General features: G+C 30.5%; 1 protein-coding gene across 1 annotated transcript; it reads right to left on the bottom strand.

The window, feature by feature from the left end:
• Positions 1-7,067: 7,067 nt before the first annotated feature.
• On the bottom strand, positions 7,068-15,148 carry LOC114273389 (protein TIC 21, chloroplastic). Its single transcript, XM_028215168.2, has 5 exons — positions 14,670-15,148; positions 11,109-11,366; positions 8,128-8,331; positions 7,620-7,791; positions 7,068-7,456 (listed from the first exon to the last, which is right to left on the bottom strand). Exons 1-4 carry the CDS (start codon positions 15,000-15,002, stop codon positions 7,678-7,680), a joined length of 909 nt encoding a protein of 302 aa, XP_028070969.2. The 5' UTR covers positions 15,003-15,148; the 3' UTR covers positions 7,068-7,456; positions 7,620-7,677.
• Between the last annotated feature and the right edge of the window lie 400 nt (positions 15,149-15,548).

Genomic DNA, 15,548 nt, shown 5'->3' with positions numbered 1-15,548 from the left:
ATTTTATTTTTTTATTTTTTATATATGGGAAATTTTTTTTAAAATATAATTTTTAATTTTTTATATTTTTTTATTTGTTTTATTATTTTATATAAAAATAATTTAACAATTCCTCACTATCAATCCCCTCCATTCTATCTCCCAAAACAAACGGGGACTTAGACAAATACACTAAACAACCCAAGCAATTTGAAACTGAAATTATATATATAACTATTAAATAGACATGATGAGCAATTTAAATCATTAGATCGTATTGAATATATATTATATATACGAGTAACTCAACACAACATAAACTTTTTGGTTTTTTTTCTTCATTCATAAATTGTAAAGAGTGCTGTAGTAGCACATTAATTTTTCAATTTTTATCTTTCTCACATTATATAATTGTTTATTTTGATGTTATTAATGATTCTATTATATATATAGTCAAATTTTAATGAATTAATTAATTCAACTACTCTTAAAAAACTTAAATTAATGTGCAATTTGAGTAATTCGGGCCTAAACCTAAGTTAGGTTGGACTTGAGAAGACAACCTTAGATTACAATTTAGACTTAGGCAAATTTGGACAACTCTCAGCAAAACTCAGGCGGGACTTAGATAGGTGTTGTTTGGTAAACTTAGCTTTTTAGTTTTTTTGACTTTTTTTAGCCTGTGATTTTTTTGTTTGTTTGGTTTTCTTGTTTGGTTTTTTTGCATTGGAATGACAAATATGCCCTCCACTTGGAAAATGATGCTTTTTTTACTTTTTGTTTAAATATGGGTCAATTTGGTGATTTTGCATCAAAAGTCAAGTGTTTTGTCATTTTGTGACTTTTTTTTGTCCTTATGTGCTTATATAGTCCCAATGTGTTTACCAAACGAAGGCATAATTTTTCAACCTGTTTTAATTCGTTCGAGTTGCACTTCTAACAAAAACTCAACATAATTTCTCGCCATCTTTTTATTTATAATCAAAAAAAATCTAATGTCATTCTAACATATCATTTGCACATTATTCTTTATGTTGGCATATTTATGTTCCTTTTTTTTTTTCATTTTGGTTGGAAACACTGGCTCAGTTTGGTTAAAGTCAAAGAAAAATAAGTAAAAAATAAAAAAAAAAATTATGTGTTTGTTTAGATAAAGACTCATAGAAAGTAATAGGAATTAAAATTTCTTATATCAAATTAGCGTGTTAGTTAAGCTAAGAATTTCTTTCAAAATATATAGGGAATTTTTTTTTCCCCACCAATCTTGACAATGTTAATTTAATTTTTTGTCCATATTTCTCTGAACTTCTCTCTATTATGCAGTGATTATATTTTTTTATCATATTTTTATAAATTTTTTTATTTATTCAAATGCATGAAAAAAAAATTTTAATTTTTAATCTTTTGTTTATTTCATTTTCTGTCATTCATTTCTTTTTAAATAAACGAAATGTTGTTGAATTAGTGAAATATCGCGAGAAGACGAGGGCTGAAACTGAAGGCGGGGGGAGGGTGGGTGATAAGTTTGACTGATACCAGGGGACAGGGTGGAGCGCAGTTGCGTGAGTGAATTGAACATTATGGTTTTGGTTTTGGCCTTATTTGGGATGTGAAATTTTAGTGTTTTTTTTAAGTTAAAATTTTAAAAATAAAATAAAATAACTAATAATATAAAATGTTACATTAAATTTATAATCATTTTATTTTTTCTCTCATAAATATCACATCTAATTATAAAAAAAATTAATTATCTTTTCAAACATAAAAATTTTACCTTATTAAAATAGTCAAAAATTAAAATAACTAACTAAAATAACAACTTTCTAGACACCTACCTTGTTTGGTTACATGTATATAAATAAATATATATACATATATATATATATATATTTTTTTGAGTTATGATAGAGATGGAAAATAAACAATTAAAATTTTTTACCAAATCTTTCATATGCGTGTGAGACCCACACATATATGAATTTGTATAAATCTCATACCCACGTAAAAAGTTTGATAAATTATTTGAAATCTATAATATTTTTATTTTTATTGTTTTTTTTTTTTATCAGGCTGCATGTTTGTTGTATTGTATGAAATTATGAGTGTTTTGGAAAGATAATTAAAAATTATTTTTTTATTTTTTTGTTAAAAAGAAAAGTAGATTAAAAGTTAAGAAATGACTTTTAACCCACTTTCTAAACAAAAATATTAAAAATTTAAAAAATTTTATCAAAAATTTTATTAAATATCTCATATATATATATATATATATATATATATATAAAAGATATTTAATAAAAATTTTAATAAAATTTTTAAGACATGTAACATTATTCCTTTTCAAAATAGACCTCGGAGAGTGAGAAAGACACATAAATGAAAAGAAAAGAAAAGTAAGGATTGAGAATTTGATACGGAAGGTACTACTGAAATATGTGTTTGGGGTGAGGGAAAACGACAAAGAGCGGTTGCTTGGATACAGAGAGAGAGAGAGAGAGTGAGACGACGGGAATTATTACTGACACACTCTGTCACTTCCCCAGCCTGTATACCCTCCCCCACTAGTACGACTTCTAACGGCCTCAATCTACCCGCTCTAGCCGGTCACCCCCTCTCCACCGACTTCATTTTAAAATTTACAAAAAAATAAAATTATATTTTGTCATTTCCATTGTTTGATTTCAGTTGAGTCAATAACAGTATTCCCTTTAAACTATAATATATTTATATTTAATTTTTTTAAATTTTAAAATTCAGTTAATTCTTTTAAAATATTATTTTATTACAAGAAATTAAATCATGTATAAAGTATATGATATATTTATTAAAATTTTAAAATAATAATATCCATTATTTATTATTTTAAGATGTAATATTCTTATTTGATGATTTTATTTGCTTTTTGTAGCTTATTTGATAATAATAAAGTGTAAACGGGATCAAATAAGGATATATTATTGTCTTAAAAAATTAATAAATGTGTTATATTTTTTAAACATGATCTGCAAATTTTTTTTTATAAATTTCTAACAAAATCCTAAAAAACAAGAGTTAATTGTAATAAATTAATACTTTGAGAATATTAACTATTGAGTTTTGAAATTCATGGGACAACATGTCAATATGCCATAATTTAAAGGGGTTTACCATAATTTACCCATTTAAATTTTACATTTATTTCTATTACTTTAATTTGAATGATATTGTCCTTAAATTTTAGGATAAATTAAATCGTGTATTCTTGAAATTTCGAGAAAACGTAGTAAATTTTATAATTTTAACATAATTACATTAGATTATTTTAAAATTTTAATTCATATGACACTGAACTCATTTTCATCAATAATCTGTTAGTTTTATGAATTAAAAAAAATAATGTTATCATTTATTTTATCCTAATATATATATGTATATATTTGGTTAAAAAAATATATATTTTTCCCTATTTATGTTTGTGAGAGGGAGATTTTTGCCAAACAAATGGGCCAAGCAAAATCTAATATGAGCCTTGCTCTTGACCTAGCTACCGAGCTACATATATCTTGGATGTTAGGACCAAGCTAGATGATGGGCTTGAGTTGTGGGTCAGGCTAGGTAGAATGAGAACGCTATCCTTGATCGAGGCAAGGATCGTAGTCGAGCTAGGTTGGCACCTTAGTGATAGACAGGACTAAATCGTTCAGAATTGCACGAAGTTTGACCGAGCTGTGGGATCACGGAGTGAACTGGGCTAAGGAAGCCCCTTGCGGCGGTCTGGACAGAGTTAAGTCGGTCTTGATGATGGTTGGGTTTAGACCAACTTGAATTAGCTCGGCGTATAGACTTGTGGAGCGAGCACACTTAAGGATTTCACAATTGATTACCTGACTAGGACATTCCACGTGGCCCAATGGAGTATGGCAAGGAATCAGCTTGGAGTACGCGTCAATACCGTTTGGCAGTTTGGCCAACGCTGTTTGGCAATATTGACGTGCACATGTGTAAAGAAAAGAGATAATAGTACTGTTGCGCATTTAGAAAATGACGGTAGAGATACTGCGCGAACAAGTTGTATGAGCCCTGCAGTGCCTTCATGCAAAAGGTCTACAATCTTCTCTTACTTAGAGCTATCCTTACTTTTGTCTTCTTTCTCTCTCTAAGGGTACTAAGTTGACCGTCAGAGGGGATTTTTGACAACACACTCGCTGGGTAGCTCACCGTCGCTATGCTTTCAAGTTATACGACATCGCTTGAAGAAACACAAAGCTTGGACAGAAGAAGTACTGAAACGAAAAATATTTGCTTCCCATGCAATTTGTATCTTCACACTAATTGTATTAATTTTGATTCATTTAGTCATATTAAAAAGAAAAACAATGTAATTATATTAAAATTATAAAATTATTATATTTTCCTCAAAACTTGGGAGAAGTTCAATGTAATTCTTGCCTGAGTAGCAGGGAAAAATCAGTAGTGACCAGTGAGAGTCACAGTAAAATTACTTTTAAGTCAATATTTTTTAAAAAAAATTAAAATTTTGTAATTTTTATTTTTTAAATCCACTTAAAAAGTGTATTACTTATAAATTCTTTTTTTAAAAAGTCACTAAATACTAAAAAATAAAATAAATAAATAAAACGAAACAAAACGAAAATCAGTAAATTTTCATTTTTTTTTTTGTATTTATTAAAATTTTGAAAAATTATTTATAAATATTTTACTTTTTAAGTATATTTAGTTTAAGTGTATCTAAAAAATTGAATAAAATATTTAAAAAATTTACTAAAAATAAAAAAATACAGATTAAAAACTTAAAATCAAACAAAATATATATTTTTTATTGACACAACTTCTTTTGACATATACATAATTATTATTATTATTTTTTGGCTTTTTTTTTTGTTGGGGGGGGGGGGGGGGGGGGGGGGGGTTGGTGTTAAATTATTCAAAGGTCAATGAGAGAGGGAAGAGTGAGTTGAGGTCATTCAAAATTTCAAACCGGGTGGCGTCCTCATAACGGTTAACGGTGCAAACAAGAAAAACTCCAACTTTAAATTTGAAGGGTAATTTACACCGCACCCTGATAGTTATATTTATTACAATTCTCTTATTATATTTGAATAATTATATTAATTTTTTTATTAATTTAATTTTATGTATAATGATCATTACGGTGAGGGGGAACTGGTATGCAACTTTAAATCTCAATGGATAATCTGTAATGAAACTTTAAATCTCAGGGAGGGGATGCAATTTTCAAAAGGTGAGAAAAAAAAATTATATTAAACATAAACTTCAAGAGGTGTCAATATAATTTAGGGGTTGTTTGGGATGATTTAAATAAGTACAGTTTTTATCTTTTTTATGAAAAGATGTACATAAAAGTAAAGAGATAATGTGATGAAAAAATTTAAAAAGATAAATTATTTTAAAGATGTCAAACTTGGCCTTACCCTTATTTAAAATTTAAGAAATTAATGTGTGTGTGAAAACAGTTGGCACCAATTAAAAAGAGATATACAGGTAAGCATCAACAGCGTAGGTCAAGCTTGGCTATCCTAAATAAGTACACATTTTTTATCTTTTTATTTTTTTTTCATCACATAATCTCTCTACTTTTCTGCACATCTTTTCGTAAAAAGATAAAAAATACACTTATTTAGGCCATCCCAAACAACCCCTTATTTATTTTTGATAACTGTTAACAACCTTTTGTTTTTTTTGGGGATGGATTCACTTTGAGTATTTTTTTATTATTTTGGCACGTGCGGCATTTTTTCTTTATTATTTTGGCACGTGCGGCATTGTTTATACCTTGAGTCACACGTTCCAACTCGTGATATATAAAACGTGTAGGACCGTCTTGCAGTCCACAAAATTTGACCTCGTGTTGCATTGCAGTTGTAAGTCGGATCTACTCTCATTATTATTATTATTATTATTATTATTATTATTATTATTATGTGAGTTGTATTAAAGTTGTGTGTTAGAGTACTTTTGTCTTAAGTAAAATATTTAGATTTGTGTCAAAAATTTTGATTTTTCAAGTTTGTCTAATTGAAAAGGATTTAAAAAGTAAAATTTTCTTTCAAAAAATTACTAAAGACAAAAGGTCAATTTTTTTGAACTTGTCTTTGTTTTTAGTGAACTTTAAAATTATTCAGCTTGCTTGTTTTCATTTTTCAAAAAATTCTATTTTTTTATTTTTCGTGTTTTTTTATTTTTACTGAATTTTTTTAATATTTTAAACAATTTTTTTACTTTTTAGACACACTTAACATAAATACACCTACAAAGTAAAAAAATTATAAAAAAAATCTTTTAAAAATTCACTAAATACCAAAAATACAAAAAAATATATAAGAATTCAGTAAATTTTTTGTATTTTTATGTATTTATTAATTTTTTAAAATATTTTTTCATAAATTTTTTACTTTTTAGATACATCTAAATAAGGTGCATCTAAAAAAGTAAAAAAAATATTTAAAATTTTAAAAATATTCACTAAAAACAAAAAAAAAAAACGAAAATAAAAAAACTCAATTTTTAAAAAACTTAGGGGTTGTTTGGAATGACCTAAATAAGTGCACTTTTTATCTTTTTACGAAAAGATGTGCAGAAAAGTAGAGAGGTGATGTGATAGAAAAAAGATAAAAAGATGGATTATTTTGAGGTTGCCAAACTTGGCCTTAATTCAGAAAACTCAAACTAAACACACTGATTATTTTTAATTTTATGTTTCAGCAATAGAACCTAAAAGTGAATTTTTAAATTTTTTTCTAACTGTACACCAAAAATGAAAAACAAAAAAACCAACAAAGAAACTGCTAAAAAGCAATTTCCAAATTCCACCCAAGAAATTTGGGGATTGGACTTTTTAACATCTGTTTTTTGTATACCAATTTTAATTAGCAAAATAGTAACCATTTGATTTTTAAAAATATTAATGTCTGCCTATAAAATTACCATTAGCTTCATTAGATGTGCAAACAAATTTGTTAAAATGTATGATATATATGTGAATTTGTAATGTGACAATTGGAAACTAAAAAATTCTCTCTAATTTGACATCCATATGGTGAGCTGCAGTTGGACTCGATCAACCCACATTTGTCCAATTAAATTATTATTTTTCTACATAATGTTATTCTCAACAAAATTATTTGAACCATCAAAATAAATATGGAAAATTCAATTCCTTTTAGAACTCTCCTGAGAATTCTAACATTATTAGAAAATGTCGACCCAACTATGTTTAACGTTTCAATGGCAACGACAAAAATACCCTTGAGAAAAATCACTAAAACCCCCCAAATTAAATACACAATAAAAACACAACTCTTATCATGAACATCACCCCCACCCAATTCTATCCTTTCCATCTTCAAACCGTTGCAATGAATTTTTCTCCATGAACCACCACAGTGAATCCCATTCTTAGTAAGTGGTCACAAACTGGCCCAAAAAAAAGGTGTGATTCTCATTCTTGATTTTGTCCCTGGAAATGAATAATGTAATTTTGGTCATTGCTTTCACGGAAAATCCAGTCAGTGCACTCATAAATTTGTGTTAAACTGAACCGGGAGACAGCGCTGTAAAATCATAGGACAAAATAAACAGCTCGAAGTTTGTAACAATCTTATGCAGAAATGTGAACGCACCTGAATCTTCTCCGGAAATTCTCAAACTAGTATATGTTTACTGTTCATTTGAGCAGGGCTATGCAGTCTTTGGAACTGGAATGCTTTCTGATGCTGGTAAAGTCACTGACCGTAACAGCTCCAGTGAGAAAACAAGCCCTAAGAAATGAGAAAGGATAGTGTTTGCCGATGCCTGTAAAAAAATAGATGGGTTAGAACATAAAACAATAAAATAAACTACCATGCTAACTAGGATAGGTTTTCCCCAAATTAAGGCTACTTTTGCCTTAAAATTATTGCTATCAAATAATCAACCTCCCAGAGGAGCATATAGTCCTTTCAACATTTCTAAATTCAATTGCTAAACTCAGAGGATAAGATTTTTTCTGTCGACTATTTTATGCACTTGAGGTTTGTCACACCATGTTTGGTAAAACTTATTGTGGCTGTTTATAACTTTTTTAAGGCAAAAATACCTTGAGAAGCTGAAAAAAGTTGATTATTGAAAAGTTGGGGAATAGATAAATACCTGCACCAAGAATACGTCCAATGCAAGAACAGGGCGGTAACCAGGTGAGATGCCCTGGTAGTAAGGAGTGGCCGAAGAAGTTAAAGCTTTTGCAACCAACAATCCTACCATGGCTTGCATACCAAGGACAGCAGCACCCATGCCCAGAAGATTCACTAATATTCCATTTTTCAAGCTTTTCACAACATCAGACCGAGGAGGAGCCTAAAAACACAAGATTATCTTGCATCTGAACATACTTGATACTTACGGACAAAAACTTTATTATATTTATGGGCAATGAAAAATAAGCATTGCAACCAAATATTAATTTTTGCCTATAATTGGAGTGTGATAAAAAAGATTGGAGGAAAGAAGGAAATAATGCATGCATTCACTGTTTATTATCAAAAGAAACAAAAAACAAAATAAATAAATAAAAGTAAACTCAGGCTAAAAAACACATAAAAAATGAAAAGAAAATTAACTTGGCATTCCTGCAAGTAAAGATCAGTAAAAAACTACTTCATGAAACCTTTTGTCCCAAATAAATTTGCCATATACTCTAGAAATCCTGTGGAAATGAAAATTCCATGCTTGTTTTGAGTCCTAAATATGTATGATGGAATCAAATTGTTCCAGTTCTCTCCACTTTCTAAATACATAATATTATTATTGTAAATGATCCACCAAGGTTTGAACATTGAAATTTTATCTAGAATTGCAGTCTTTGATAAAGATGTGGGTTTATTTCAGAGAGGACTTTGTTAACAGCTTATGAGCTGCAGCCCTTCTTTGTTTCCAATGCCCCATTGTTGGCATTGCTGGCTAACAAACTAGAACCTAAATGTGTGCTTGTTTATGTTGAAGAATAAAATTATGCATTTAAAAAGTAACTACAAGGCGCACAGATTGCACAGACAAAAACAACAAAGAATGATACCACAAATCATATATATGAAATATGGGTATTAACCAAACCACCTGGGTAAGCCATGTGTATCATTCCACCATCATCTAGATCACAGTTTTGGTTGAATCATACACCAAATCTTTCACTGATACCTCAATGAACATAGATTTTAGACTTCCCCTTGCCATTAAGGGCACCATTTATGATGCCTCATAGTACTCTTTGCATACAATGGCTAAACCAACTTATTCAGTTTCTCTCAATTTCTATCCTACACGTGCCGCTTCCAACTTCTCACAAATGTGTCCATTTCTATTCATCTTTGCTTGTCTAGCTAAATACAACTCCGTTTGCATTTCAACTATGCACATTTTATGGATGTACTTATGTTCTATCTATACTAGGAAGCACAGATATAGATACGGGATACGGATACAGCGATACGGCAAAATTTGAAAAACTAGGATACGGGTATGGCGAGGATACGTTCGTAAAAAATATTATTTTTACAATTTTTAGTAATGCAGTATACATAAAAATAAAACCTAAAACAAAAGACAACTTGATAAAGAAGAAATATTTCTATAAAACTAAGAGTCTTCAAGATCAATAGCTTCAATTTGTTCCCCTTCATCAGTGAATATCACAGGACCTTAGCTAAAGCCAAAAAACCATTCTTAAATAAAAATTTCAGCAAATATACTTTTTTAAGTCATCAATGATAACCTAGGAAGCACAGATACAGATACGGATATGGCGATATGGGGATATGGATATGGTGATACATCAAAATTTGAAAAAGTATGATACGGGTACGGCGGGAATACGTTTGTAAAAAAAAATATTTTTATAATTTTAATAATGTAATATGCATGAAAATAAAACTTAAAGTAAATTAATAAATAAAGAGAGGGATTCTTATTAACCTAAAAGTCTTCAAACATTCATAAAACATCCAAAACTAAAAGCAAAACTAAAAGCAAAAGCAAAAGCAAAAGCAAAAACAAAAGTAAATGCAAATGCAAATGCAAATTAAACATCATCCTTACATGCCAACACCAAAAAAAGAATGAGAGCAGAGAAAAGAAACATGAGAGAGTGAGAAAGTGAGAGAGACAATAAGTATACATCAATTTGACAAATTCTATTACTTTAACTCTCACTATATATTCCTCTTATCAAAGAACTAAACAAAATATTATAGGTAATATGTAATTTCGAGTATCCGATACTCCAAAATTAATAAAAAATTAATTAAGAACTATCCGATACTTTTAAGAAGTATACGATACGTATCCGCGAGTAACCAAGGAGTATCGGTATCCGATAAGTATCCGATACGGATACGTCTCCCTTTTTGAAGTATCCGTGCTTCATATTAGGGAACAATAGTCTCGTAATTGTTGTGTAAAACTTTCCCTTCCATTAAATGAGCTATGATACATTTACTTCCTTTAAGTACTAATTTTCTGTCGCCTTATTGATGCTTTGGCTATTCAGAATCAGAACATCACCTGTCTAAATTTCTCAATCCAAGAGCTTCTCCTCCACAATATTAAGCATGTAAAATAACACAAGGGTTGCTACAGGTTAAAAAACCCTCATATATATTTAGTACACGAGCTACTGTTGTAATCTATGAACATACAACATACAATTTTTCCTTTAAATAGAATAGTAGTAGCATGGTGCATCCACATGTATTATTTCTGCCACATTACACATGGGATTCTATTAGACAATAACTGTTGCAATTCTCAAAGGTATGACTATGATCCAAAACAATGGACTCGTGCTGCCCTGATAGATGATCAATGTCAAGAATTGTGAAATCTGGCAACCATAGTCGTACACATGCGAATGAAATAACATACAAAAATTTGCAAATTGATACAGTAATGTCCAATGGAAAACAGAACATCTTACAAGGCATTTGCAACTTCATTAGAAGTGAATTGTTCTTTCACTTTTACGTTGAATACAATTTAAACATTAAAAAACAGAAGAGTGATGCAACTAAACTGCAAAACCACATAAGAAAATCTTAGTTTTGTTTATACTGGAAACTGAGAAAACTTTGAGAAATTACCTTTGAAGGCTCATTAGCAGTTCTTCGGAGCTTATCAGACAGACGGATATACCCAAACGACCAAAACACTGAAATGAATGCGGCTGCAATTCCGCCAGCAGTAGCATAAAATGTAGCAGGCGAAGTGATCTTCCCCATGGAAACAACAGAAAATGAAAGGATCACAGCGGCCACAACTGTGCACACTAGCTGTCCCCAAAACCCTAAACTACCCAACCTCTTGAAGTACCTCGAAGTACTCTCTAGCCTCTTTGAAACCTGCGTCAAAATTGAAACCACAATCCTCAATGGCAATCACATAACACATTCAAAATCCCTTATTTCTTCAATTAACTACCATCATGTAAGAATTAACTCACTAATTGCATCACAAAAAACTTTTTAAACTTTTATTTGTTAGATAATGTCTCAATGGGACCACATAATTAAATGTGGTGTTATCATTTATAAGAAGCCTACAATTTAAGTGATTCAATTTAGTTAATAGGCTTAAGGGTATATGTGTTATGGACCTAATGTGTAGATACTAGTTGTATAATTTCTATTTCTATGAGGGGCAGAAATAGAAATTAAAACATATTGGTTAAAGTTGGTTTTCATTCCTTTTGAACTTCCACAACCTTTCAGTTTTGAAAACCAATTACAACCTTTAAAAGGTTATGGTCCCTATTCCTTCCCAGGGGAAATAAGAACACTGCCATTTTTTTTCTAAATCCTCTCAAGGAAAAACATAAGGCACCAAAGGGGAAAGGATTAAAAGGCAATAACATAATCAATAACAAAGAGTTCATTGATAATCACGTTTCCGTTTAACCGTTCATCAATGGATTCAGGTATGTCATTTTGTCTTGATTTCTTGATAATACACATGGTAAATGATCCAAAGTGTAAGGTTTATGTTCTGAAATTTATGTTAACAATTGGTATCAGAGCCATGCATATCATGTGTCTTATCAGAATTGATATGCTTTATTCATTCTATTTAGTTTCCTAGAATCAGATTCTGAATTTTCTTATGGATGAACATCATGTATTTATATATATATAGATATATCTTGCGATTTGATCGGTTTAATTTGAACATCATAAAAAAAAAAAAAAAAAAAAAAACACTATTTGTTTTTGGACCCGTCAATTCTATTTATATATGTGTATATATAATTGGAATTGCTTCAGATTATATAGCATATACGGGGTCACAAATTTAGAAATCTTTAAATTTAATGTAATTTCATACAATGTCTACAGAAATTTAATTTTCTAACATTCTCAATATATGTCAATTCAAACAAGATGTCACAAAAGTGATCTCTCTTGTCTAGATTGTTTTATATGGAATGTTTTGAAGTTCATGTCTGTGTATCTCATGCGGGTATTTATCGGTCCAAAGACATGATTAAGACTTGGCAGAATTACACACACATTTTGTGGTGATAAACATGTGCCAATTGTCAAGAAAACCTAATGTGAATAATAAATCCATCAAAAGATAGATTTGTTATTTGACATAACTTATTGTCAATGTTTGATCATTACAACAAGAATACCACTTACAGTTAATATCACTACCCAAAGGCTTGGTATTAATGTTGTGCTAGGTATCTTGAGATGTTGTCATTAAATTAATTTATAGAGACATTGTCTTTGAGGAGGAAGTAGGAGTAATCCCACTTCCTACTACTACTTTTGACCAATCACAGGTTCCTATACCTGTCATTGCTCGAGAAGTAATTTCGGATCCTCAACCAGACAATGTTGTTCAAGATAATATAGTTCAAACCCCCATTCAAGATGAGGTAATTGTTCCTGAGGAACAAACTCTACAACCTTAACCTCAAGAATCTGTGCCATTAAGGCGATCCACCAGAGAAAGGAGATTTGCATTTTCAGATGATTATATTGTATATCTCCAGGAACATGAGGTAGAAAATGGAATGTCGAAAGATGATCCAATCAACTTTCGTTAAGCCATGGAAAGTTTCAACTCTCATAAGTGGATAGAAGCCATGAATGAAGAATATAAGTCTATGCAAGACCACTTAAGTTATATTGTGACAATAAGTCTGCAGTTTTATATTCCAATAACAACAGGAGCTCGACAAAATCAAAACATATTGATATCAAGTTCCTAGTTGTAAAAGAAAGAGTGCAGAGTGGACAGATTTCCATAGAGCACATTGGGACAAACTCCATGATAGCAGATCCACTTACGAAGGGACTACCACCCAAGGTCTTTCATGAGCACACTGCTCAGATGGGTGTTGTTCTATTTGAGAACATTCTGGTTTAGTAGGAGTTTGTATTTATATTACTGTTTTATGTCAGCCTTGAGTTTTATCTATGTAATTAGATTAATTTCTGCAGAAATGAAATATTCAGTTTATTACGCTCTGTTAAGTATTGTGAAGTATTGATCTCAATAAAGTTAAGTACGACCAGTTGGAAATAGGCATGTATGGATCACATCACATGTAATTTCCATGCTACGCATCCATGATTGATCTATGTCATTTAGCTGTATTAGTATACGTGACCATTGGTGGGTCGAGTTACGATTGATGTAACGAAGACCGCTTTGATCCTATATTAATATAGTTAATGGACAAGATTGTTTGGATACCCTCAAGTTATGATAACAAATTTCTGAGCTCACTAAAGTTAAGCACATTTTTCAGGATACATATGTGGTCCAGTGGGAGATTGTTAGATAATGTCTCAATGGGACCACATAATTAAATGTGGTGTTATTATTTATAAGAAGCCTACAATTTAAGTGGTTCAATTTAGTTAATAGGCTTAAGGGTATATGTGTTATGGACCTAATGTGTAGATACTAGTTGTATAATTTCTATTTCTATGAGGAGCAGAAATAGAAATTAAAACATATTGGTTAAAGTTGGTTTTCATTCCTTTTGAACTTCCACAACCTTTCAGTTTTGAAAACCAATTACAACCTTTAAAAGGTTATGGTCCCTATTCCTTCCCAGGGGGAAATAAGAACACTGCCATTTTTTTTCTAAATCCTCTCAAGGAAAAACATAAGGCACCAAAGGGGAAATGATTAGAAGGCAATAACATAATCATTAACAAAGAGTTCATTGATAATCACGCTTCCGTTTAACCGTTCATCAATGGATTCAGGTATGTCATTTTGTCTTGATTTCTTGATAATACACATAGTAAATGATCCAAAGTGTAAGGTTTATGTTCTGAAATTTATATTAACATTATTGACTAGTAGCTTTCCACTTGGAACAAACATTGCTCAAGCATTGCAATCTCAACACATCTAGGACAGACTTAGAAAATAAAATTGCTCAAAAAACCAAATTCAATCAAAATTTCAAATTTTTACTAGTTGATTCGTTGCGACCACCAAGAAAAAAAAGTTCTTAATTCCAAATTAATATCATACATACAATGCACTGTAATTTCATCTATCGCGGACTGAAAAAACCTAACAGACAATTCAATTCACAATTGTTCTTCAAGTTCACATCTAATTAAGAATTAACTCATTAACTTCATTCATATATATATATAGAGAGAGAGAGAGAGAACCTGAGCTAGTTTGGCAGCCTTTTCGGGGTCGTCAACTGGGGAAGTGTAAGCAGTAGAAATGGGTGCAGAGGCCAGAGGTGTTGTTGTTCTGTTACTGACTGAAACAAAAGACGAAGATAGAGATGTAGATGAAGAAGAGAGATTTTGGGGAGGTTTTAGGGAAGAGAGAGAAAATGAGTAGGGAAGAGAAGGGAGCCTAGGGGTGTGATTGAAGGAGGGGGTTACTCGGGGGGAGCGGCGAAGGTAACGCAGTAAGGGATTCGCCGCCGCTGACGACGGCGGAGCTGGTGGAGCGCCGCCGGAGCGAACCGCCGGCAACAGTAGTGCTTGCATAAGTACAGTGGTTGGGTCCAAGACTTCAGAGAGTAGCTATGGATGTGCTTTCGGTCATGGAGGAAGAAGGAGCCAATTTGATACTTCTCTTCGCTTTTTGGCTTTTTTACTTTTGTTTTTGCTTTTTGTGTTTTTAAAAATAAAACATTTGAAAAAACTCTTTTGTTTTCATATATTCTGTTTTTATTTTTAGGGATAATTTTAAAAAAAATGAAGGGTAAAAAAAAAATTTAAATGATAATAGTATAAAATTTAATTACATAAATTTATATATAAATTACTTGTACTTTTATTATTTTAAAATTATTTTTTGTCTACACCATTTTTTTTAAAACTCTCTCTTATTTTTATGTGAAAATATTTTTGAAGATTTGAAAAATATGTTCTAGTTTTTTCTTTAAAAAAAAAAAAGGCATTTTGAAAAAAAAAAACACTTTCTAATACAATTTATAAAGGGGAATTTTTTTAAGGGAGCTTTTTTGATAAATCCATTTTCTAAGAGCTTTATTCCATCCAATCCATATTTTTTTTGACTATTCCATTAGG

Source organism: Camellia sinensis, chromosome 2 (genome assembly GCF_055761805.1).
Source record: "Camellia sinensis isolate YWXY chromosome 2, ASM5576180v1, whole genome shotgun sequence".
Classification (NCBI taxonomy): domain Eukaryota; kingdom Viridiplantae; phylum Streptophyta; class Magnoliopsida; order Ericales; family Theaceae; genus Camellia; species Camellia sinensis.
The sequence above is the reverse complement of the archived record's forward strand: the minus strand, read 5'-3'. Positions and strand labels throughout refer to the sequence as shown.